General features: G+C 41.1%; 2 protein-coding genes across 4 annotated transcripts; both read right to left on the minus strand.

Annotated features, from left to right (window-relative positions):
- Positions 1 to 1,178: 1,178 nt before the first annotated feature.
- LOC139413300 (tumor suppressor candidate 2-like) lies at positions 1,179 to 3,055 on the minus strand. Of its 2 annotated transcripts, none has more exons than XM_071160507.1 (4): positions 2,929 to 3,055; positions 2,219 to 2,463; positions 1,799 to 1,919; positions 1,179 to 1,681 (listed from the first exon to the last, which is right to left on the minus strand). In XM_071160507.1, the coding sequence occupies exons 2-4, from the start codon at positions 2,368 to 2,370 to the stop codon at positions 1,616 to 1,618; spliced, it is 339 nt and encodes a 112-aa protein (XP_071016608.1). In that variant the 5' UTR covers positions 2,371 to 2,463; positions 2,929 to 3,055; the 3' UTR covers positions 1,179 to 1,615. The 2 variants fall into 2 exon arrangements, with proteins under 2 accessions (XP_071016608.1, XP_071016609.1); XM_071160508.1 differs by having other exon boundaries at positions 2,852 to 2,970.
- A 451-nt stretch (positions 3,056 to 3,506) lies between these two features.
- On the minus strand, positions 3,507 to 21,913 carry LOC139413299 (ras association domain-containing protein 1-like). Of its 2 annotated transcripts, XM_071160505.1 has the most exons (7): positions 21,606 to 21,913; positions 20,330 to 20,693; positions 15,309 to 15,433; positions 5,562 to 5,669; positions 5,101 to 5,392; positions 4,837 to 4,952; positions 3,507 to 4,733 (listed from the first exon to the last, which is right to left on the minus strand). In XM_071160505.1, exons 2-7 carry the CDS (start codon positions 20,643 to 20,645, stop codon positions 4,569 to 4,571), a joined length of 1,122 nt encoding a protein of 373 aa, XP_071016606.1. In that variant the 5' UTR covers positions 20,646 to 20,693; positions 21,606 to 21,913; the 3' UTR covers positions 3,507 to 4,568. The 2 variants fall into 2 exon arrangements, with proteins under 2 accessions (XP_071016606.1, XP_071016607.1); XM_071160506.1 differs by lacking the exons at positions 15,309 to 15,433; positions 20,330 to 20,693; positions 21,606 to 21,913 and adding an exon at positions 12,734 to 13,520.
- Positions 21,914 to 22,002: the final 89 nt, after the last annotated feature.

Raw genomic sequence — 22,002 nt, forward strand, 5'->3', positions numbered from 1 at the left:
CATTACATCATCAACCTTCAGGCACGACTAGGAAACGATAACAATGTGGGGAACTGGAAACACACACTATCACCTCAACCACAATCACTTTAGAAGAGGGACCATAGGGCTGTACTGTATAATTGTATCTAACCCACACAGATTACAATTTGAATTGCAGATCATGAGAAACTGCTTTATAAAATGATATTTAATCTCAGATGTATGAACATCTATTTTTACTCAAACAAACCCATTCATTCACATACTTTACACAAACTGCCTATAGCAGTCCAAAGTGTGCCAGATCAAGGTCTCACTTGGGAAAGCATTCTTCCTAACTCAATAGGACTTCCTGGTTAAATAAAATATGAGGTAACAGCGCATGTTTTATGTGCATATTTACATCCACACCCATACATACACCCTCACACACCTTTTTCCATCACACATTGTACATTACTTACCGTTCTCTATTCTGCTCTAACACTTCCCTATATTGTTATGCACGCTTACTCCATCAGTGAAGCTTAAACACAAAAACACACCTTATGCATTTATGGTCATATACAAGCCTCACCCATTTTAGAGTAACTCCGCAGAACAAAGGAAGCAAGGAGGAAAAAAAGTGTCTGACCTCTAGCCCAGAAACACAATTACAGGGGCCAGACATGCCTGTTGCCTACCGTATGCTATTGGAGAGCAATAAAACAACACTGAAACTGATAATATAAATATATAATTATATATAATATAATCATGCACGTGGACCATTAGATACTGTGCAAATGGATTACCATTGTCACTTGACCTTCAAAATATGTCTATAAATAAATGACTGGATCATAAAGAAAACTAGACATGTCATAAGTCATGTGTCATAATGATTCAAATTGGCAACATTGATGATTGCCCCAAAAACGTTAAGAGAATCAAACATTTAAGACCCACATGTACAAGAGCATTGCACCCTGGTGATAAAACAGAGGTACAGCAGAAAAACAAGATTCACCAAAAACAGCTTCACAGGATTGTGATAACTACACATGGAAAAAGACTTTTGAATGGACCAGTAAATGATGTTAGTCTGAGTCATGAAAACCTCATTACTGTGACCACATTGTTATGGAACAACACTCTTCATCAGAATGTGAAACATATGTGGACTGGATAATGAAGGGGAATGCCTCAACACAGTCTTTCAGCCTGGTAAACCATTTATTCAAGTATTTCCAACTCAGACAGCGTTTGTAATTTTTTTTTGTTTACATTAAAAAAAGTTGACTAGTGCAGGTCTGGCCTCCAATCATAGAGGCAGACTTAGATATGATAACATTACAACATGAAAATGGTCAACATATACAGTACAGTGGGAATTCCTAAACCTTCCCCTGATCTTGCTACCTTTCTTTCACACACACACACACACTTCTCTACATCACAGAAGGCAGAACGTTTAACTCTATCTACTCCTCCTCCCCTTTCTTTTTGTCCGCAACATAACTCTGGTGGTCTGTCGACAGCTTCTGAGTGTAGTCAGACATCCCACCCATTCTCTCAGAGGAACACTAGCGTTCAGGATGGAGCGGTTGTAGTGATGTGTCTTTTCTGCGTTAGACCACCCCCCCAGTGGGATTCACACCTCAAAGAGGATGACAGGGAAATCTACATGGATCCGGGGGTGGTTTAGCTTCACAATTCCCTGCAAACAGATAACAATATCCACTCTATTAATTATAAACAACACCCATGGGTAACTGGAAACATTTCCAACACTGTCAGTCTGAGACTTTCACAAGTGTACATCCAATCAGCTCACCTGAGGTATGAGGTTCTTCTGAATCCTCTTCAGCTTGGACCTCTTCCGGCCATTTTTTGTCACTACAGTCTCTTCATAGAACTCATGAGCCAGGTCCCCATCCTCATCATAGTACAGAGAGCTATCAACATAAATAAAAAATGAGCGGGATGGAAAGCGTTTGACTCATTTAAGGATCTACCCTGTGGTTGGTAGATATATACATATATTTTACCTTTATTTAACAAGGCAAGTCAGTTAAGAACAAGTTCTTATTTTCAATGACGGCCTAGGAACATTGGGTTAACAGTCTTGTTCAGGGCCATAACGACAGATTTTTACCTCGTCAGCTCGGGGATTCAATCTTGCAAACATTAGGTTACTAGTCCAACGCTCTAACCACTAGGCATACATTTTATTGCATTTACCACACAGTATTACCTCCTCCTTGTGAAAATAAATGGGGTTGCTTTTCTGGTCCCTTTGAGCCGGGCAACAGAGTGATCTTCTTGCCCCTCACTGCCCGAATCCCCTCCAGCTCCCGAACCAGCAAATGGCCAAGCACCTTTCACCTTGGATCCACTGCCTCCCATCTTCAGTGGTGGGACATTATCCCTTGTCACAGAAAACTCCTAGGCAACGATTATATGAGCTGGCCAACCAGTCAGTTTTCTATTGGTTTGGATCTGAAAGCAAGAAGCCATAGGTACTGTTGCTTTAGCTAGCATAATAATGCTACCACACTGACCAAACAATATCTAGCTACTAAGCAAGCTATTAAATAGATAGGTTACCTAGCTAGCTCCAAAAGGTAACTTAGCTAACTACGTTAGCAAACGAGGTTGCCCTAGATGGCTAACGTCAAGTAGCTTGCTAGCTAACACTGTTCACTGCAGTTAAGTTTGATAAATATTGCAAATATATTTAGTAGAGCTTTCAAACTGCTAACGTTAACCAAAGCTAGCTAGCTATCCCTACAGTCCACTGGCTGTTAGCTAAACTTCGCCCGCATAATAAACCGTTAGCTAGCAAGCTAAACTAGCTTACGTTAGCTAGCTCAATTTGCCAGCTAACCATTTATAGTGACAGCATTTATAGAAACATATTTATTATTTTAGCGACGTGGCTTCTATCCAGGGTTCAGTGCTCACTTGGATTCCTCCCTCCTTTGCGTAACGTTACGGTAGTGTTTTCTCAAATATAGCCAATTTGTCTAGCTAGCTAGCCACAGATCCCAAACGACAAGTACACACTGTGACTCTGGTCCGAAAGAACGGAAACGGTTGGTCAGCTCACCTTGCACATGAGTCACAGCAATACTGTAGCTAGCAGTACTGCACACCACTGAGATGTTTATATACATATATATATATCAGTATCAGTGGCACACCATCTCAAGGACATTAATAATACGTACTTTCTGTGTTAACTCCTCCTATCTACAGTTCTTGACTTGAACTGAAATAGGTGCCTGCACCCATTTTGGGTGCCGGTACTTTTTACATTTAAGTGCAGGAGCACCACAATACTTTTGAGCTAATATTCTATAAAGAGAAACAGGAGCTCAAGTAGTATAACATTTTAGATGCTGGTACTCAGCTCCAGTGAGCTCCTGCCCAAGTCAATCACTCCCTATCCATAACTGCCAAGTGGGGAAATAATTCCCATGAATAGCACTGTTTAGCTAATGAATATCATCCCAATAGCATACCCCCACTACCAAGACATGTACTTTTGTGAAGGAACTTGTTTAATGTGAACAGTGCAAATCTATTATTATTATTTCAACAAATATTTGACACTGGACATATGTAACATAAACATTTTGAAATTGAAAAGGGGATAGTCAAGGACAGTCAAATTATTATTGCAAGAGATATAGACATATGCTGATAATATGAAACAGATTCTCAGTTCTATTATTTTGTTGTTTTAACAGAGTTTTAGAACGTCACAAAGAACATACAAATATAGACAATACAAACATACGAACATTCTATAAAAAGCAACAGCTTCCTGTTCAAAGTTTCAGGACAATTCCCCTATCAATTAAATCGACCTGGGGATTGTCCTAACAATTGACAATCACAGTGCTCCCAACTCACGGGGCACTCCCACTCAGCCTCATAAAGGGAAAGCAAAAAAGAGTAACATCCATCATAGTATGGATGTGCAGGAGGTATATGGAAGGCATTGGGGTCAAATGGAAACCTGGAGTACCTGGCCCATAATGTCCATCACTTATTATTCTGACTAGCATTAAGGCCTGGAGATACTGAAGCAGACGGTATCTGAATTTGTTCAACATTTGTCTGAGCTAATAGGTTGGCTTCCCTTGTATTGCTTGGCAGTAAGGGAGAGAAACAGGCCTTTTGATTTGTTACCCAAAAGCTATAAATGTTGGACCCTGCTGCCAGCAAGAATAACAGGTGATGAACATTACGAGTCGGGTAGCTTACCCAGGATAGTCAAATGGCACCTCCACAATGAGAGGAAGTACTGGACAAAGCCAGTCTCTCATCAGCCACAGTTTCACATACTCTCTCTCAACTCTCATTCTCTCTCAGGCACAACAGACTCTCTCCAGTTGTATGGCACTTCTGATTCTCTCACACTCACACGCGCTTGCCCGCTCGCTCTCATGTGCCCGCTCGCTCTCATTCGCTCTTTCATTCTCCTCCTTTGAGGGAGGTGTCGAGTTGTGTTCTCTGGGATCTTTGGATGCAGTGACTGGTCATCTTCTGATGATTGTCAGTCAGAGGTGCAGGTAGTCCCGTAGGGAAGCGGTTTCTCAGCCAGGGGTGGAACCACCAGGGGTGGGACTAGCAGCTTGGGCCTCCTGCATCCTGGTGCGGGCTAGTGCGTAGCGCTGCACTATCTGCTTGACATGCTCCTCCTCCTCACGTTGTAACATGCGAACAAAGTTCTTGAGCTCTGGCATAGAAAAGGCATCCCACTGGAAAGATAGAGGAGGGAGACGAAACATTAGTGTAAGCTGCACAATGTGAAATGACCATGTTGGTTTGAGAATGAATACCCGATGAATGCTCAATACTCACGTTGACCTCTCCAGTCTCATTCTCTTTTAACACCAAACTGAGGGCTTTGTCATTGGGTCCAGCACACAGACGCAGGTGGAGTGGACGCTCATCGTCAGACAGCTTGCGCAGGAATACTGAAATACAGGAAGAGGAAGGAGAGACCACAGAATTAAACAACAGTATGGCACCTCTTAATATTTATCAACGAGATGTCGGTGCAGAAAAAAAGAACAGCCGTGCTGCTGCAAGACCACAGACAAGAGGTGACAGAGGCGGGCTTACCTTGGTCATGGCGCTTTGTGCGCTCAAACAAAGCAAACTTTCCAGGGTTGTCCACCACGGTGAACTTCTTCAACAAGGCTTCGATGACCTCACGAGCACATGTGCGGGAGCTGATATGTAGGTGTTTGGACGTATCCTTGGGCAGGTAAAAAGAGGTGCGACGCTTAACTCCTCCAGTCTTCTTGCCCGCAGCAACCTGTGTTGCAGTACCCTTTCTTGGTGGGGGAACTGACACGGGTCGTAGCAGCTTGAACTGGACCTTTATGAAGCCAGTGTAGGAGCCATCTTTGTTCTGTTGAAAATAATGAAAACATTTAGGAATTCATCCTCACAAAACGTATTCGTGTTGAATTGTGCAGTAATGGAGTTGAACAATAACAACATGGTAATGCAGACAGTGTTAGAGTAATTGCAATGTTACTACTTACTGCAATGGCATAAGAGCAATTGTTACTACTCACCAGGTTCATGAACAAGTTGCTGTTGATTTGAGCATTGTACTCCTTCACCTTCTGCTGGATCTCTGTGACTGACAGATCCTGCTGCTTCCCCCATTCAACCTGTTCATCCTGACCAGAAAGAAGGGAGTCAATATTTCAATTAGCCACTCAATGTTCACTCATTCGTCTTCTTAAACTGACAGTGCAAGACAAAAAAGGGAAACATTGGTGTTCTACCACCGTGTGTCAGCAGAGAGCCAAGGTTTAACGTTTTGCATGTCAAATTATGACTGTAAGAAATGTGTGATGTGGGCCTATCTAAACAAACAATCCACAACATTTTGGGTCACGGAGGGGAAACTCGATTTCAGGAGACTTGGGGAGTCAGGTTCACAGGGGTCAGAGTTCAGTAGAGCAGAGGACTAGATTGGGTTTGGTGAGAAAAGGAAACACTAGACTGGTGTAAATCTAAATTGTCTTGAATGAGAAACAGCATTCCTACTTGTTACGGCTTATAACAAATGTGCTAAAAACAAATTACTTATATTATTTTGCAGACTGTAGCAGCCTATGCTTCACAGTGCTAACTTCCTGTAAGCTCCACACCTTCTTTCATAAAGTTATCGCTGGTTGCATCAGATTCCAAACTTCCTGTCAACGTAGCCATAGCAGTGGACCACAATGATGTCAGCACTGACCAATCCCAGTTCCTCAACTCCTCCTATCTCTGTAGAGGGAGGCATCATGAGGGAACTTGCAGCTGTTTGTGATGTCTGCAAAGGCTGTGGACTGCATTCCTTAAAGCTGTGTATGTGTAAAAATAGCTGCCCCCCCCCCCCCCCCTGCTTGAGAGTCAGACACAAAGCCTTCATCTGTTTTACAGTCATATCCTGTGGAGTCAGCTGCCTAATCCTCACAGAATCTCAGCCATCTTTTAGCAATTCACATTTGGCCTCCAGCATCTACAAGTTATTTAAATGTCTCTCATGGACACAGTAACCACCACAACTATGCGCTTCCTGTGTCTAATGGTCTGTCCTCGCTTCCTGTGTGAGAATGTCATTCAAGACATGTGATGCACAGAACTCTTCTTCCTGTATTAATTAAAAGGACCAGCTAGCCCAAAATGATCCTGTTGACAGTAGCTGCTTTTCAAATCAAATCCAATTTCCTGGATACACATACACATGGTTAGCAGATGTTATTGCGAGTTTAGCGAAATGCTTGTCATGGGAGGGGGGAGGATCCATAGATCAATACTCATAAATCCTCCTGGCAGGCGTTAACATCAGCACCAACATTATCTGTCCTCTGGGACAAAGTCTCAAACTCTCATTCTAAGCACAACTACATAAATCAATGTCAAGTTGTGCAAAATCAGATCAATAACCTGAATCCCAATGCAGATAGAAAGGGTGTTAAAGAGATTCTCCTGTACTTTTGTATACTTTTTAGTTCGTAATTCTGAAAGTAGTGCTCACAGACCAAAAGTGGTACCCAAAAATTGCGTACTATGTCACATGCAGATACTGTATGTGCACCACGTCATCGCTCTTTCTCTGCTGTGTGTGCATGATGTGCCTCTTGCTAGCTGTCACTCATATGGTTGAACTTGCTAGGGGGCTGGCCCATGTAAGGGACATTCTAGGGGAAATGGCGCAGCCACAGCCAGGCGCATCAGTTGGGTATGCGCAAGACCAAAAATGGGCTAAATTAATTCCAATCCCGATTAAAATGCCACGGGTGTTTAGCATACTGGTCGGCTGACTTTAGGACCATGCAGAGCATCACTTCAGAGAGAAGTTATACACTACATACAAAAGTATGTGGAGACCCCTTCAAATTAGTGGATTCGGCTATTTCAGCCACACCCGTTACTAACAGGTGTATAAAATCGAGCACACTGCCATGCAATCTCCATAGACAAACATTGCCAGTAGAATGGCCTTACTGAAGAACTCAGTGACTTTCAATGTGGCACCGTGATGCGATGCTTTCCAACAAGTCAGTTCGGCAAATTTCTGCCCTGATAAAGCTGCCCTGGTCAACTTTAAGTGCCGTTATTGTGAAGTGGAAACGTCTAGGAGCAACAATGGCTCAGTCACGAAGTGGTAGACCACACAATCTAACAGAATGGGACTGCCGATTGCTGAAGCGCATAGTGCGTAAAAATCGTCTATCCTCAGTTGCAACACTCACTATGGAGTTCCATACTGCCTTTGGAAGCCATATCAGCACAATAACTGTTCGTCGGGAGCTTCTTGAAATGGGTTTCCATGGCCGAGCAGGCAAACACAAGCCTAAGATCACCATGCACAATGCAAAGCATCGGCTGAGTGGTGTAAAGCTCGCCGCCATTGGACTCTGGAGCAGTGGAAACGCGTTTTCTGGAGTGATGAATCATGCTTCACCATCTGGCAGTCTGCCAATTTGGTGGATGCCAGGAGAACGCTACCTGCCTGAATGCATAGTGCCAACTGTAAAGTTTGGTGGAGGAGGAATAATGGGATGATCAAAAGATGATAAGCTTCCACCGAAAGTAAATTTAATACAATTTGCCAAAATGTGCTTTATAATTACTCATGCCTATATATAAATAAATACAAATCATTCAAAGCACTCCACCAGAGAGCATCATTTGGCCAGAGAGGATCATTAGCTTCTTTTAAAAATTAGCTGTGGATTGTTTGAAGCTTTTGGTCAGCGCGCGGCGAATAGACTACCAGACAGCTGACTGTTGAGTTGCATCGGTTAGTGAAAAGCAGTTAAATAGGCCTATCGCAGTATTTCAAAAGATGATTGTAGGAAAAACATAGTTTAGAACGCGAATGGCTATTGCAGAAAAGAGAAGACAAAGAAAAGATTGATCTGTCTCTAGTCATCAAAATTCTCAACTCCCAATGGAGTGAACAGTAGCCTATCTTATTGGCACCTGTGGAGAACATCCCCATATTCCCGGTGAGTGCGCGCATATTCATTGGCTTTATCATTGGATCAGTACCACTGTTAACTTTTTTGGTGGAAAAGTAATGCGATTATTAAAGGCCACATTTTTCCAGTGCAAAGAAAGGATTATAGGCCTACTCTGTCACTACACACTCAGGCATGCATTGTTCAGTACGGTCTGTTTTGCTAACAGTGACTGAGTTATATTACTGGCCTAAATTATGACTATGCAATCTACTCGTCACAGGAATATTCGCCTCTTTTACATTCGTCTGCAGAGTTGTGGACTTGAGTCACACGACGTTAAGTTGCAAACTTGATGACTTGAAACTCAACTTGATAGAAAATAAAAAACAACTTGAGACTTGACTGACTTGAGACTGATGACTTTAAATTATCTGGCCATGTTTTGTAACGGTTTTGTCACTCATTTTGTGGCGCCGAGTCCGTTGGATTACTCCCCAGCGACAGTAGCCGCAACATGGTGCCTTGCAACAAGTGAACCACAAGTGAAACGCACACTCGGCCCTCTGATTGGACCAGCAAACCTACAATCAAATTGCCTCAAATGTATAATTTACTTTTGAGATTTTGATAAGGAAATGTGTTTTAATAAATTATTAGAATATTACATAAGTCTGAAACCATGTGATTGTATGAAATTGATGTGAATCATTCGATTATTATAATGCATGTATGTGAGAGTAGTTTGATTATTATGATACTGTACTGTGTAATATATCCTGGAGTGTAGTTCTTAGTCAGAATCAACGTTAACAATGCGTCTAGTATTTTGATAACAGACTATCTGTCTGAGCCAGATTCGGGGCGACCTTGGCTGGGACACTGAGAACTTCCTAGTCCCAGGCCTCTTCTTATCTTAGGGGAGGGCAGGAAGACGCTATTCTCACGGACTCCCCTAGTCTTGTTTGGTGGGTGGTTTGTGTGGAAGTATGTGTGTCACTACAAATTGAAGATCCTCCTGTGCACGTCAGAACGTTCCGTGAATAAACATTTAACTTTGGTAGACTGGGCCTCTGTCTGTTTTCGTTTCCGTCAGTATCTTACAAATCCTGATATAACAGACTGAGGGTAACATAATTGAATTGGTTAATGAACAGGAGAATATAATTCTCGTAACAGGTTTGCATTTGGAATATGTTTTTAAAAATTCATTATTACTGTGGCGAAAACGCACCAGAGGCGTGTCTCTCCACTTGTACTCGCCAAACTCCCGAGAGTGGAGAGAACTTATTCTCTTGTTGAAATGCTTTTGTTGCTTTCTTTCACACATTTAAATGCACATGTGGTAAATCTATATTCCATCTAATCCTACAATAATTGCGAGCGTTTCATCATTCCATCCCCGTAACGTTATTTTAACACTTAAGACATTTCTTTTTCATGTTTGATAAGATACATTTTCATTTAGCCTACCATTTCTTACCCTCTGAGTGGGCGCAATGTTTATTGTGCACATGAACGTTCAAGACTCACAAGGTAGAAGTTCTGTTTATTTCATTCAATGTATGGTTTGCATTGTTCTTATTTCCCGGGTTATGTCGGAGGTCCGTGTGTCTGTGTCCAATGTCTCTGTCTGTCTGGTTGTGCGTAATAGGAGTGTGCAAGCTTCAGTATGCACAGAAATAGGCTATGTGGCTTTCACTGCACGCTTTTGAGTCAGTACGTCGAATAAGAGAAAATTATTGTTCCATGTAGGAATGGTGATGAAATATCATTAAGTCTAATTAAGACAAATGTATGTACCAATGGATGTGGAAATGGCCTTTTACATTGTAAACCAGTTTATTGGTTCAGGGTTCGTACAGACAGTTGCAAAATTGAGACTTAAGTACCTTTCCCAAGCACTAATATTTATTTTCAAGGCTCGCCAATTTGTAATAGGTCATATTATGCAATTGTTTCTAGTCGCCACCGGATGGCAGTATATCGCCACAACTCCGTGAAAAATAAACAAGGCAAATCCAGGGGAGCAGGCGGACATAACGAGCATACATGAATCATTCATGATTCCACTTGTTCGCAGAAGTAGGCACGATTAGAACTCAGATCATGAAGCCTTCAGAGTGTTGATCACCGCTGGGAATACAATAATAAGTGGGTAAAATATAATTAATCAAATAAAAAGATGCGCAAACAGCGTTTACCCTCCACTACATACCCGGTTGGGTCTGGCAAAACCCATTCATATACATCAATATGCTGCCAGGCAGGATTGGATCTACATTTGCCCAGCATTTTAGCTATCGATTTGACATTTGGCAGCGTCTAAATCAGTCAGTTCTGTACCTGCATGACTGAGTGGCAGTGTGGGTGGAATGAGCGAGCTAGCCTGGCAACCAGAGCACGAAACACGTGAGGAATTAAAAGTCTATAGTCTCCCTGGAAATTTGCAAGACCAATACATTTTTCAAATATTTTTCATATGAACATATTTGATCATTTTCTGTTCTCCTCTCTTTTGAAGTACTAACTTGAGAAAATGTCAGACTTTCAAAGGTATTCCAGTAGTTGAATTTCAGAGTGCCAAATTCAAGTACTTTTAGCACCTTGTGCGAACCCTGTTGGTTGTAATTGCCAATTGGGTAATCGTATGGTCCTGGGTGGGGCCAAGTGCTTACATGTACCAGTTTGAGATCCTGTTAGACTGTGCAGTCTTGCCATCTACCTGTGTCCATTCAGATAGGACATGTTATGCTTAATAAAGTGGCTATTTCTTTAGGCCAATTGCCCGTGTACATTTGGTAAATGCTATATGATATGGCAATTTCAACATTGAATCACAAAGACCAGTAAATACGTCTACACTGAGCACATCAACCTGCCTTGCCTTCTGCTGATGTCATGCCCTTACCACTGCTACAAGGTCCCTATTTTACAATGACATCATCAAAATATGTTGTAGACAAAATAATGAAAGGGGCTGTCTGGTCGCCTCAATAAATAGACAAGGATTTGTAGTTGAACAAGTCATTGCATGTATAGATTTGTACTTAACTTGAGACTTAACTTGAAAAAACATGTGACTCGACTTGCTCTTAGAACGCACAACTTGGACTTGACTCGAGACTCGAACCTTGTGACTTGCTTGTGACTTGAATAATAGTGACTTGGTCCCACTTCTGTTAGTCTGCAAATGCGATGCATTATAAAAAAAGGTGCAATTTTAAAAAGGCACAATAAAATAAAAATAAATGCTTCCCCAAACTTGAAACTCACGCGCCGCCTATGGATGTCAGCCATATTGTGACTTAAAAGCGTATATTATGCATCCACTTCATGTTTCCCTGTATGCACCCTTCACACCCTCTTTAGGTTTAACTGAACTCATACCACTGAGCACAGCTTCCAGAAAAACAGTCGCTTTCAAACTGGGATTTCGTGGCTGATTGGGATTAAACAAGAATTATTCTGCTCATAGATTACGCATGTATAAACTACACATTGAAACATTCAGCCCAAAGCGGGAGGTTTGAAAAACGTATTATTCGCCAAAGTTCCAGAACGTCTTAATGTCCTGCACTAGTAATTAGGCAATCACAAAATGGAAGCCAGAACAGTCAACTAAGGAGTCACCCATTTTTACTGTGCTGATATTACTGTTTTGACTCAACTGTGTATAACATTATCTAATGTTTTATTCAAGATGCTGTAAAAATATTAGTAAATGAAACATGATCAAATGTTGCCATTCCCCTTATGTCTAGTAGGCTACTCATTCAAACCCTCCGGAGATGTCTGTGCAGGCTTGTGTGTGCAAGCTTTGCCAGTGTGAAGCAATGTGAGTGAAGTCATTTGTTTCTGAATGGTCCAGAGAAGAATAGTACATGATTTATGTGAGTTGTGAAACCTGAGGGGTTATCGTGGGTGTGTTCACTAAACTCTTGAGCGGTTCTCAGCATCGGGATATATGAGTCATCATTGTAATATGAGAGAAACACAGTAGATTCCAATTAACGTTTTAATAAGAGTGGTCATCATAGTTGCTACTACATCAAAATATGACGACAACTTCAGATTACCATTTTCGCGGAAACTTATTTGAAATACTCGAGTTTATGCCTATATCACGTCATAACTCTATTAGAAAGTATAATATAAAGGAAGCTACACACAAGATAGTCTAACCTATTATGCATGAACATCAGTGAAGGCGAAGGCATGAATAGCCAACATCTTATTCAATAAGTCTTATTCAACTGCTTGACAAATTGTTCTCCTCTCACCTTCTCCTTCTTGGGTTTGTGAAGGAATGATGTGCGAGCAGTGAAGTACTGCTCGAACTCTGAATCGGAGTCCCCACTGCAGTATCCGCTGCTGGTGGAGCTGCCCCACGTCTTCTCGAAGGACAGGCTTTTATCCGAACCGCTGACCGTGTCTGTCATTATCAAACTGTTACAATTTAACCAACCGTCTGGAGCGATGTTGTGTTTAGAATTCGCCCAAATGTGTCCGGTAAAAAAAAAAAATCTAATTCGGCTTGTATATGAGCGCTGATAGGTGTCGTTTCCTGTTTAATAAGACGAGTTATATCTACAAATTGTAGTATCCCACTGTAATAAACGTGTAACTACAGAAACGTTAAAACAGATAGAGTGTAAAGTAATAAGGACTGCTGGTATAGTAGGTATATCTCTGTAAACTTCGACAATGTTGTTCTAAAGCGCGTTTCTGTCGGTTTCCTGTTCAATCTGGCCACGTTTCGGCTTCTCACAACTAGCTGAGAACTGGATGATGGACCAGCCCCCGTTTTTCCATCGCTCTCCTGGTTTTGACTAGATGGGATACAGTTTTTGTCAAATTTCACTTTTCGTAGCAGGCTAGGACCATTTACGCAGCAGGTTATGATAATTTACGCAGCAGGTTAGGATAATTAGGTTAAGGTTGGAAAAAGGGTTGGGTTATAGGGTTAGCTAAAATGCTAAAAACAACACCTTTTGACGTAAAGGTGACAAAAAATTATATCCCTTCTAGCCCTTACCTTCCCTCCCCCGGCCCACAGAGGCTCCACCCAGGCGGTTGAGATTAGAAAATACACAAAACCAGCGCAACAGGCTATGATTGGGCACTGAGGGGAAATTCCAACTCCCTAATGACATCATACCACTCCCTTCCCTGTCTGCCAACAAACAATAAAGGCGTTTGAGAAGATGAAAATCATGTGAGGATTCACATGTTAACAGAGCGTAGAGTACTCACATGATAAGAGTTTGGAGTATTCACATGGCAAATGCATGACATAAGTAGACATGTAGGCTCAGGGGTTTACAAAGAACCGCACCTCTTTATAGAAAAATATATACACTACACTACGTATTTCATTGGACCGTGTTGCTAACACTTTTTATTTGGCTCTATACTTCAGCTTTTGGATTTGAGATCAAATGGTTCGTATGAGGCGACAGTAAAGAACGTCAACTTCTTTTTGAGGGTATTTTCATAGATATCTGTAAGGAAGCATGTATCTAGTCCCCCCATTTAAAGGTGCTATAAGTATTTGGACAAATACACTTAATGTGTAGTAAAGTAGTCAAATGTTTAGTATTTGTTCCCATATTCTTAGCAAGCAATGACTACATCAAGCTTTTGACTTTACAAACTTGTTGGATGCATTTGCAGTCTGTCTTGGATGCGTTTCAGATTATATTGTGCCCAATAGAAATGACTGGTAGATTTTATATTGTGTCATTTGGAGTCACTTTTATTGTAAACAAGAATAGAATATGTTTTCCGTACACTCCCGCAATAACATGGATGCTACCATGATTACAGATAATGATGAATTAATCATAAATAATGAGTGAGAAAGTTACTGAGGCATAAAATTATACCCACAAGACATGCTAACTTCTCACCATTACCAATAAAAGGGGGGGTTAGCATTTTTTGGGGGGGGTATGATCTTTATGCCTCCAACTTTCTCACTCATCATTATTCAAGATTCATTCATTAGCCATAATCATGGCAGCATTCACGTTCATGTAGAAGTGTTCAGAAACATCTACTCTTATTTACAATAAAAGTGACTCCAAAATGACACAATACATTATTCACCATTCAGTTCCTATTGGGCAAAACATAATCCGAAACACAATCAAAACAAACTGCAATTGCACAATCTTGATGTAGTCAATGTGTGCTAGGAATATGGGGCCAAATACTAAACTTTTGACTACTTGAATACACTATATGGGAATTTGTCCAAATATTTATGAAAAATGTACTTTTTCAAAATGGGTGAACAAGATAAAGTGCTTTAACAATAAAACATATCCTCAAATAAAAGGTGACATTCTGTACTGTCTCATCTACAACATTTGATCACAAATCCAAAATGCTGGAGTACAGGGACAAATTGACTCATTTTAGCATCATTGTCCAAACAAATACAGAGGGGAGTGTAGATCCAACAAGAACAACTAAAAGTGATGCCCCATGCTACTGTATCTAAAGGAAATGGTGAGAGAGGACCTGAACTGAAAGGACCCTATGCATTATTTCCAGGGGGATGGGATAGAAAGGAAGAGGCGTGTTTACAAGTGAGTATGTAGACACCATGTCACCACAGTGTGGCCTAGAAGATAGTGGATAGATAGTGGTCATGACACATGACATGGCCAGTGAATTATTCTTACAAAATATATATATATATTAGCCCGTCATTATAAATATGAATTTGTTCTTAACTGACTTGCCTAGTTAAATAAAGGTGACATAAAATGGCCGGTGAATGAGGGTGAGAATACAGAGAACACATAATGACATGCATATACAGTCTGTATCGGATCATGAGGTTCTTACCACATCTGTATCGGTCTCCATGGTGTGTTCCATAACACATGTTTGTTCAACTATGGAGCTACCATCCAAACTGCAATCTAATTGGATAACAGCTCGACATCTGTAGTGACACGTGAATCTGCAATCTGTGAGAAAAGAGAGGTGAATGATAAACAGGATTTAATAGAATAGATCATGGGTTGCAATTAAAGTTGGGGCTCGTCCACCAGGGCTCTACATTTTGTAAGGCCACGGTCTACGAATAGATCAGCCATGATGACACACAGATGTAAGGAAAGATTGACTATAAAAAAAAGTGGCACCCACTGGCTCAGAAACATCCATTTCGTAGTTTTGGGTCATCCCTCCAGCTTTGGGACATTTTGGATTTCTAAATTGTCTGCTGTCCTCCACTGGCCACAGTGAGTCATTACACATTTGACAGAGAACAAAACTTGTCACTGACGTATTTGACTTCAATTTGGTCACAAACAGGACATAATTAGAAAAGTATTGCTAGAACGTAGAGTGATGATTGTACAAATAAAACAGCTGTATATTAATGTAAGGAGATTCATGTAAAGGAGAGATTTTACCAGCATATTCCAATACGCTTCAGACATTTATCTCCCCACAAATCTAATGGTCACACATTACAATACAAAGGATGGAGGACTGGTTGTGATGAAATACCTGGTAGTGAAACATTGACATCCTGCCTGAATGTAATTGGTGTAATATAGCCAACTGCAGGTGTAAGTTGTTGCCCAAGGGCTCTTACAGCTTAGATCTAGTTAGTTCCCTGTATGGCCAGAGGAAAGGAAGTTTATAGTGAAACTTTAAAGACTATGCAAGAGGAAAGCGGTGCTGGATACCAACAAACCGACAGCACCAATACAAAGAGACAATAAACCACTAGAACCATCTCAACGTCCTCATAAATAGACTGCCGCCAACTGCTGATTGAATCTGTGAGTCTTGTTTTGACAAATACCCCAGAGCTAAAACTGGGTCTGGGATTTCCAGGCAAGCGGTTTGGTTCTCAGCTAGTTCTTTGCTGCTGGAAATGGTAATGTACCTATTTGCAATGACTCCTTATTAAAGCCTATTCAGGTCTAATGAATACTGTGTCCTGTGAATGGAGCCAGTGACACAAAAAGCCCATTTAGTTCAGTTGAGAAACAATGAACCAAAGCTATACGGCCTGGCACACACGTAAACAAACACAAATATGGTCTATGCACAAACAGGCTATATAATACCTTGAAAGACAATCTCATAGCCCTAGTTAAACCTTACAACACTCACACAAATACAATTTCAGAAAAAAGGCTACGGTTTGGGTTGTGCCCTGCATTACACAAATATCAAAATACACATTATATACCTTCAGAGGTACACATTGGATCTCACATGGTACTGTTTGGTACCTTTTAGGGTAAATGTGCAGATAGATAATCTAGCATAATGGCAAACATTTTTACACAATATCTGGAATATAAAGGTAAGCTTAGTGGGGCCATAACATCCAGTTAGTTATTTTTGGCCACCCGTGAGCTGAAGTTTTGTACCTGTTTAAGTGGACTGTGGTTATGTTAGTTAAAGGTTGAGTATGTCCGTTGCCACTTCTAAAGTCTTTATAAAAGGCTTACATAAGAGCATGTGACAATAAAGATCTGTAATTAATATTTTAGCCATCTTAAAGATACATTCCGGAGTATCGAAAACAACCTCGTTATTTTCTTAAACCTCCCGTTTTGGACTCGACGAGTCAGTGTATGGCTCATACATGCATAGTAAACCATCTGCAGTTGCTACATTCTAACCTACCATTATCTAGTCCACAAGATACGTGCTCGTTCATGTCATGTAGTGAGTGCACGATCTGAAGCGAGTAGGATTGCCTGGCTACTTAGACCTTACCGTGAGTTATTTTCATAAGGGAAAATACATAGAATACGTCAATCAAATCCTCCCATCCTAAATTAGAAAACATAAAAATAATTTGATCTATTAGATGCCGGTTGTAGTTTCATTTCTCTTTTTCAATAACCTAGTAAGCAGAAGTAAGCACAAAATTATGTGCGCTAAAGATGGCGTCGTAGCCTGACAAATATATTAGAAGACAATTGTCAACCTGATCAGAAACACTATGCTCCCCATCATCTCCTAAATGAAATCCCTGGTGTATTTTCTTAGTCTTTTGAGCAATATATAAAAACATTCTAAGCTTTTAACCAGGCGCGAATCACGGACACAACACACATATCGGTGATGCGCTAGAGAAAGGTATATGGAAACTTTCACCCACTTCCTTTTTAGTTAAGAAAATATAGCCCGACCTTTCTGTTGTTTCAACCATCCATCCCAATCAAATAGTTCCATATGTCTGTCCACCGTTTGTCCTTATATGTGCACACAGCAGGTATTCCATGATATGGGGTATAATCTAAAACTGCAGTTGATTGCCAGCTATCATTATTCATCACGAAGACAAATACTGGCCTATATATAATCATTAAACAACTTTAAAGGTGTAGGTCATTTGATGCAAACATATACTGTAAGTAGGTTATAACTTTTCCATTGTATAAATTACATTATCACAATCACTTGCTTGTCATAATAGTCTGTACAACAACGGGAATTAGCCACAACCAAGCTCTGAGGGACAATGTTGATTGGCAGGTGGAATTATGTCCAATGAGGTTGCAAGTTTAAAGTGGGAGGTGGGATCAGATTGGCACAGCATTGTCCAATGAGGTTGTGGGGTGAGGCCAAGCATGTGCACAGCTCATGAACACCCATAGTTAAAAAAAAAAAAAAAAAAGGATCTTTGTGCATGCTACAGAGGCTCGAGGACAATGACGTGGTAACGAAGTACACAACTTTCGGGGACCAATTTTGGCTTGTGAGCGCTAATTTCAGAACTACTGGCTAAAAAGTATACAACAGTATCGGAGAATCTCTTTAACCCAACACTGAGCGGCCTTGTCAATGGTTAAGGCATTGGCTTGACAGTTACTGGACCCAGGTTCAAGACTTGGTTGGGGCTACCCCCAAATTTGCTACATTGGTGTCAGAAGTGGGAATGACGGAGAGAAGTGAACACATGAGGCACTTGGTATAGAGAAGAGGTACATTTTGGCCACTTAAAAGGAACAAATGGCCTTGTCACTGTGGTGGTACCCTAAAAAAAGTGTATATTTACCTTTTGGCTCTTTTAAAGGTACAAACTGCAAGGGTACAATTATGTACCTATAACTAATGGTACAATCAATGGACGTACCTTACAGGGTACCACTATGTTGACAAGAGTTTGTACCTCTTTAAGTACAATTCTGTACCTTTATTCTGAGAGTATAGGCCTACAGACATGTATGAAGACATGCAACTGTAAAGCACGTCACGTTTGCTTGCTTAGTGAATCTCCCGATTCGGTCCATACTTGGCGCGAACCAGGGACATCTGCCTCAAACACACGTGACCGTCCTCCCTCAAGCGTCTTAGCCGATCATGCCACCTCAAAAGCTAGCTAATGAGTCGAGCGAATTAAGGCTGAGGAGTACAGTAAATTGCACGTGCTACACAATCATAAATCACGACATGCACTCACGCATACATACATGTCAGTGGAGGCTCCTCAGAGGAGGAAGGGGAGGACCATCCTTCTCAGTGAATTTCATAAAAATAGTCAACAATTAAAAAACATGATCCTTTTTAGATAAAACTATACTAAATATATTCACGTCACCAAATAATTGATTAAAACACACTGTTTTGAAATGAAGGTCTACAGTAGCCTCAACATCACTCTGTAGAGTAGCACCAAGGTGTTGCCGGAGAACAGCTAGCTTCTGTCCTCCTCTGGGTACATTGACTTCAATACAAAACCTTGGAAGCTCATGGTTCTCACCCCCTTCCATAGAATTGCAAAGTAATTATGACAACTTCCGGAGAGTGTCCTCCAATCTATCAGAGCTCTTGCAGTATGAACTGACATGTTGTCCACCCAATCAAAATATCAGAGAATGAATCTAGTACTGAAAGCATAAGCTACAACTAGCTAGCACTGCAATGCATAAAATGTGGTGAGTAGTTGACTCAGAGAGAGAGAAACACAATAGTTGAACGGTTTTGAACAAATTAATTTCTTCAAAAATTAAGGAGAAGCAAGAGAGAGAGAGTTATATTTTTTTTACTTTCACTTAGCTAGCAAATGCAGCTACCTAGTTTAGTCTACTCAAACACCTGGCTCAAACAAAGAGGGATGCTATGTTAGTGAGCTTGCTATGGCTATGGCTAACACTGAAACTCTTCCAAGTCAAGGTAAGCTTTTGGTATAAATGTATTGCCACCGGGGCCGCCGGTGTAACTGCTAAACTGCACACTGTATTGAATGATTGTAGCGGGTTTACAAATGCGTTAGTTCTAGTAGCTTTGTTGACTATGATGTGACAATGACGTAGGCTGTGTGTAGTTGTGTAGTGGTTAGCGGTCATGATATGAAGGTTTGGCTTGGAAAGGTTTTTTCGCCTGGTCACAGACAGCTGTTGTGTTGTGCACTGAAGTGCACAAGCGCAGGGAAAAGGTGAGAGGAGCAGAACGTGTAGATAGTTGTGAGAAGGAATTATTTATACAACGAGCAAAGTGATCATGATGTTTTTATGTGGCTGCTATGAAAGTGAACTGTGTTTGCATGTGATCAGGGGTGTATTCATTCCACCGATTCTGATTACACCCTAGATCAGCTAGATGTTGTAAACGTACATACATAGGATAGGTTGTAGCAACCTCATGATGGGTACAGGGGAACATTTTAGTATCATGTAGTAGCCTAAACCTAAATCGATGTTACATTGAGCTGGGTGAATGGAATATGAATGGCAGTCATCCAATACTCTGTAATAGAAAGAAGGCCATGCTCATTAAAAAAAAATTATCCTCCTCCCTCATCTTAGAAGTCACCGACCGCCACTAATACATGCAATCATAATCATGCACTCACACACAAGTAAATCCTGTGCAGCAGGCAGACTCACTGGCACAACGCAGGCTCTGTTTGTACAGGCCCCAGATGAAGCCTCCACACAGGTCACACCAGGTGGGCTGGGCATGGCTGCAGGGCTGGAAGTCATGTCCCTCTCCCCTCTCATCTGTGAGCAGTAAGTCCAGGCTATCCCCCAGCAGTCTGATGATGCCCACCCGATTGAGCAGCTCTGGGACCTTCCCTGGGCTGATCCGCAGAGCATTGGCCCGCTCCAGGCGAGGTGGTGAGCGAGGCACCTCGCAGCTGGTCAGCTCTATCGGGTCATGGAGCCTCAGCTCACGGAGCTCAATGAACTCACCCCAAGACATTCTGTCAGTCACAGCTTCAGTTCCTTCTTCACACAAAGGCAATCACACCTGTGACCAAAACATTTTTTTTTACATTTTAGCTTTATTTAACCAGGTAGGCCAGTTGAGAACAAGTTCTCATTTACAACTGCGACCTGGCCAAGATAAAGCAAAGCAGTGCGACACAAACTACACAGAGTTACACATGGGATAAACAAACGTACAGTCAATAACACATTAGAAAAGTCTATGTACAGTGTGTGCAAATGTAGTAAGATTAGGGAGGTAAGGCAATAAATAGGCCATAGTGGCGAAATGCACAACCTCAATCCAAGATCACCCATAATGAAGCACCAACTCAAGGACATAGGCCTTCACTACAGTACAGTTTTAGCAGTAAATTGTGGAGAGAACTTCCCATACAGCTATGTATTCCTTCACTATTATTAAAACCATGGTTTGAACAAAATACTTTTGCCTATTGTGTACTGAGTATGAATGAATGAAGTCTGTTTCTCGACATCAATTGTCAGTTTTCCTCAAAATACACCAATAAAGTGGTCTACTCGGCAATAAAAATAGAACTTTGAGTTTATTAAACCAATCTGTGCTTCAGAATATATTTCATTAATTTTCTAAACGGGGACGTTTTTTTGTTTGTTGAAGGAGCCCCTTTGCCATTTAATATCTCGAAGGCAATTAAAAGTAAACTTTCATCCCATCAAATGTAAAATTACATGGTTTTAAAGTCTATGATTGGAATAGGTCACCAACATTCAAGGCTTTAAACATATCGTGATAATAATTGTAAACTGCAGGCAGGTTGTCGAGCATCCCAGAATGATTGATGATGCGAGTTAACATAGAAGCACGAGAATTTCACCGACTCGAGCCTATTTCATAATTATGACTGGTTTAGTTTATGTTAATAATAATTCGATTAAAAAAAGTGCAATATGTTATTTAAGTATAACAACTTACCAAAGCAGGGATCCACCCCTGCAGCAGCCGATGCTTCATCTCCAACGTTCTATTTTACAACATTTCCATAGAAGTTATTACGAATAACGGAGCGGAGGTGTACAGCTTCGCATCTGGAAACAATGTATCATCGGCTACATAACGGAAATACCACTCTTCCGAAAAACACGACTATCAGCAGCATGTTTACTTTGTAACCGTCCCGTCACCAATTCTGACACTCCAACATATGATGCAGCAGTAACAATTTAATAACAGAAAGAAAAGGAAGTGAAGAGCAGCCTACTGTTCTTGACATGCGGAATTCTTTCACATAGGGGGTGCTTCTGAGTCTTGGACAGTAGAGCAGGAGTGAGGGGTGTGTGAAATCCCCACCCCAGTGACATTCAAATAAAAA

Source organism: Oncorhynchus clarkii, chromosome 7 (genome assembly GCF_045791955.1).
Source record: "Oncorhynchus clarkii lewisi isolate Uvic-CL-2024 chromosome 7, UVic_Ocla_1.0, whole genome shotgun sequence".
NCBI classification, from domain to species: domain Eukaryota; kingdom Metazoa; phylum Chordata; class Actinopteri; order Salmoniformes; family Salmonidae; genus Oncorhynchus; species Oncorhynchus clarkii.

Excerpts from the sequence above, each read along its gene's own strand:
- LOC139413300 (XM_071160507.1), bottom strand. The coding sequence starts at position 2,370 with ATGGGAGGCAGTGGATCCAAGGTGAAAGGTGCTTGGCCATTTGCTGGT. Across the intron at positions 1,920-2,218 it reads TTTATTTTCACAAGGAGGAG|CTCTCTGTACTATGATGAGG; the intron begins GTAATACTGTGT and ends TTATGTTGATAG. Across the intron at positions 1,682-1,798 it reads AGAAGAACCTCATACCTCAG|GGAATTGTGAAGCTAAACCA; the intron begins GTGAGCTGATTG and ends ATCTGTTTGCAG.
- LOC139413299 (XM_071160505.1), bottom strand. The coding sequence starts at position 20,645 with ATGTCTTGGGGTGAGTTCATTGAGCTCCGTGAGCTGAGGCTCCATGAC. Across the intron at positions 15,434-20,329 it reads ACAGAGCCTGCGTTGTGCCA|ATTGCAGATTCACGTGTCAC; the intron begins GTGAGTCTGCCT and ends CTTTTCTCACAG. Across the intron at positions 5,670-15,308 it reads TGGAGACCGATACAGATGTG|GATGAACAGGTTGAATGGGG; the intron begins GTAAGAACCTCA and ends CTTTCTGGTCAG.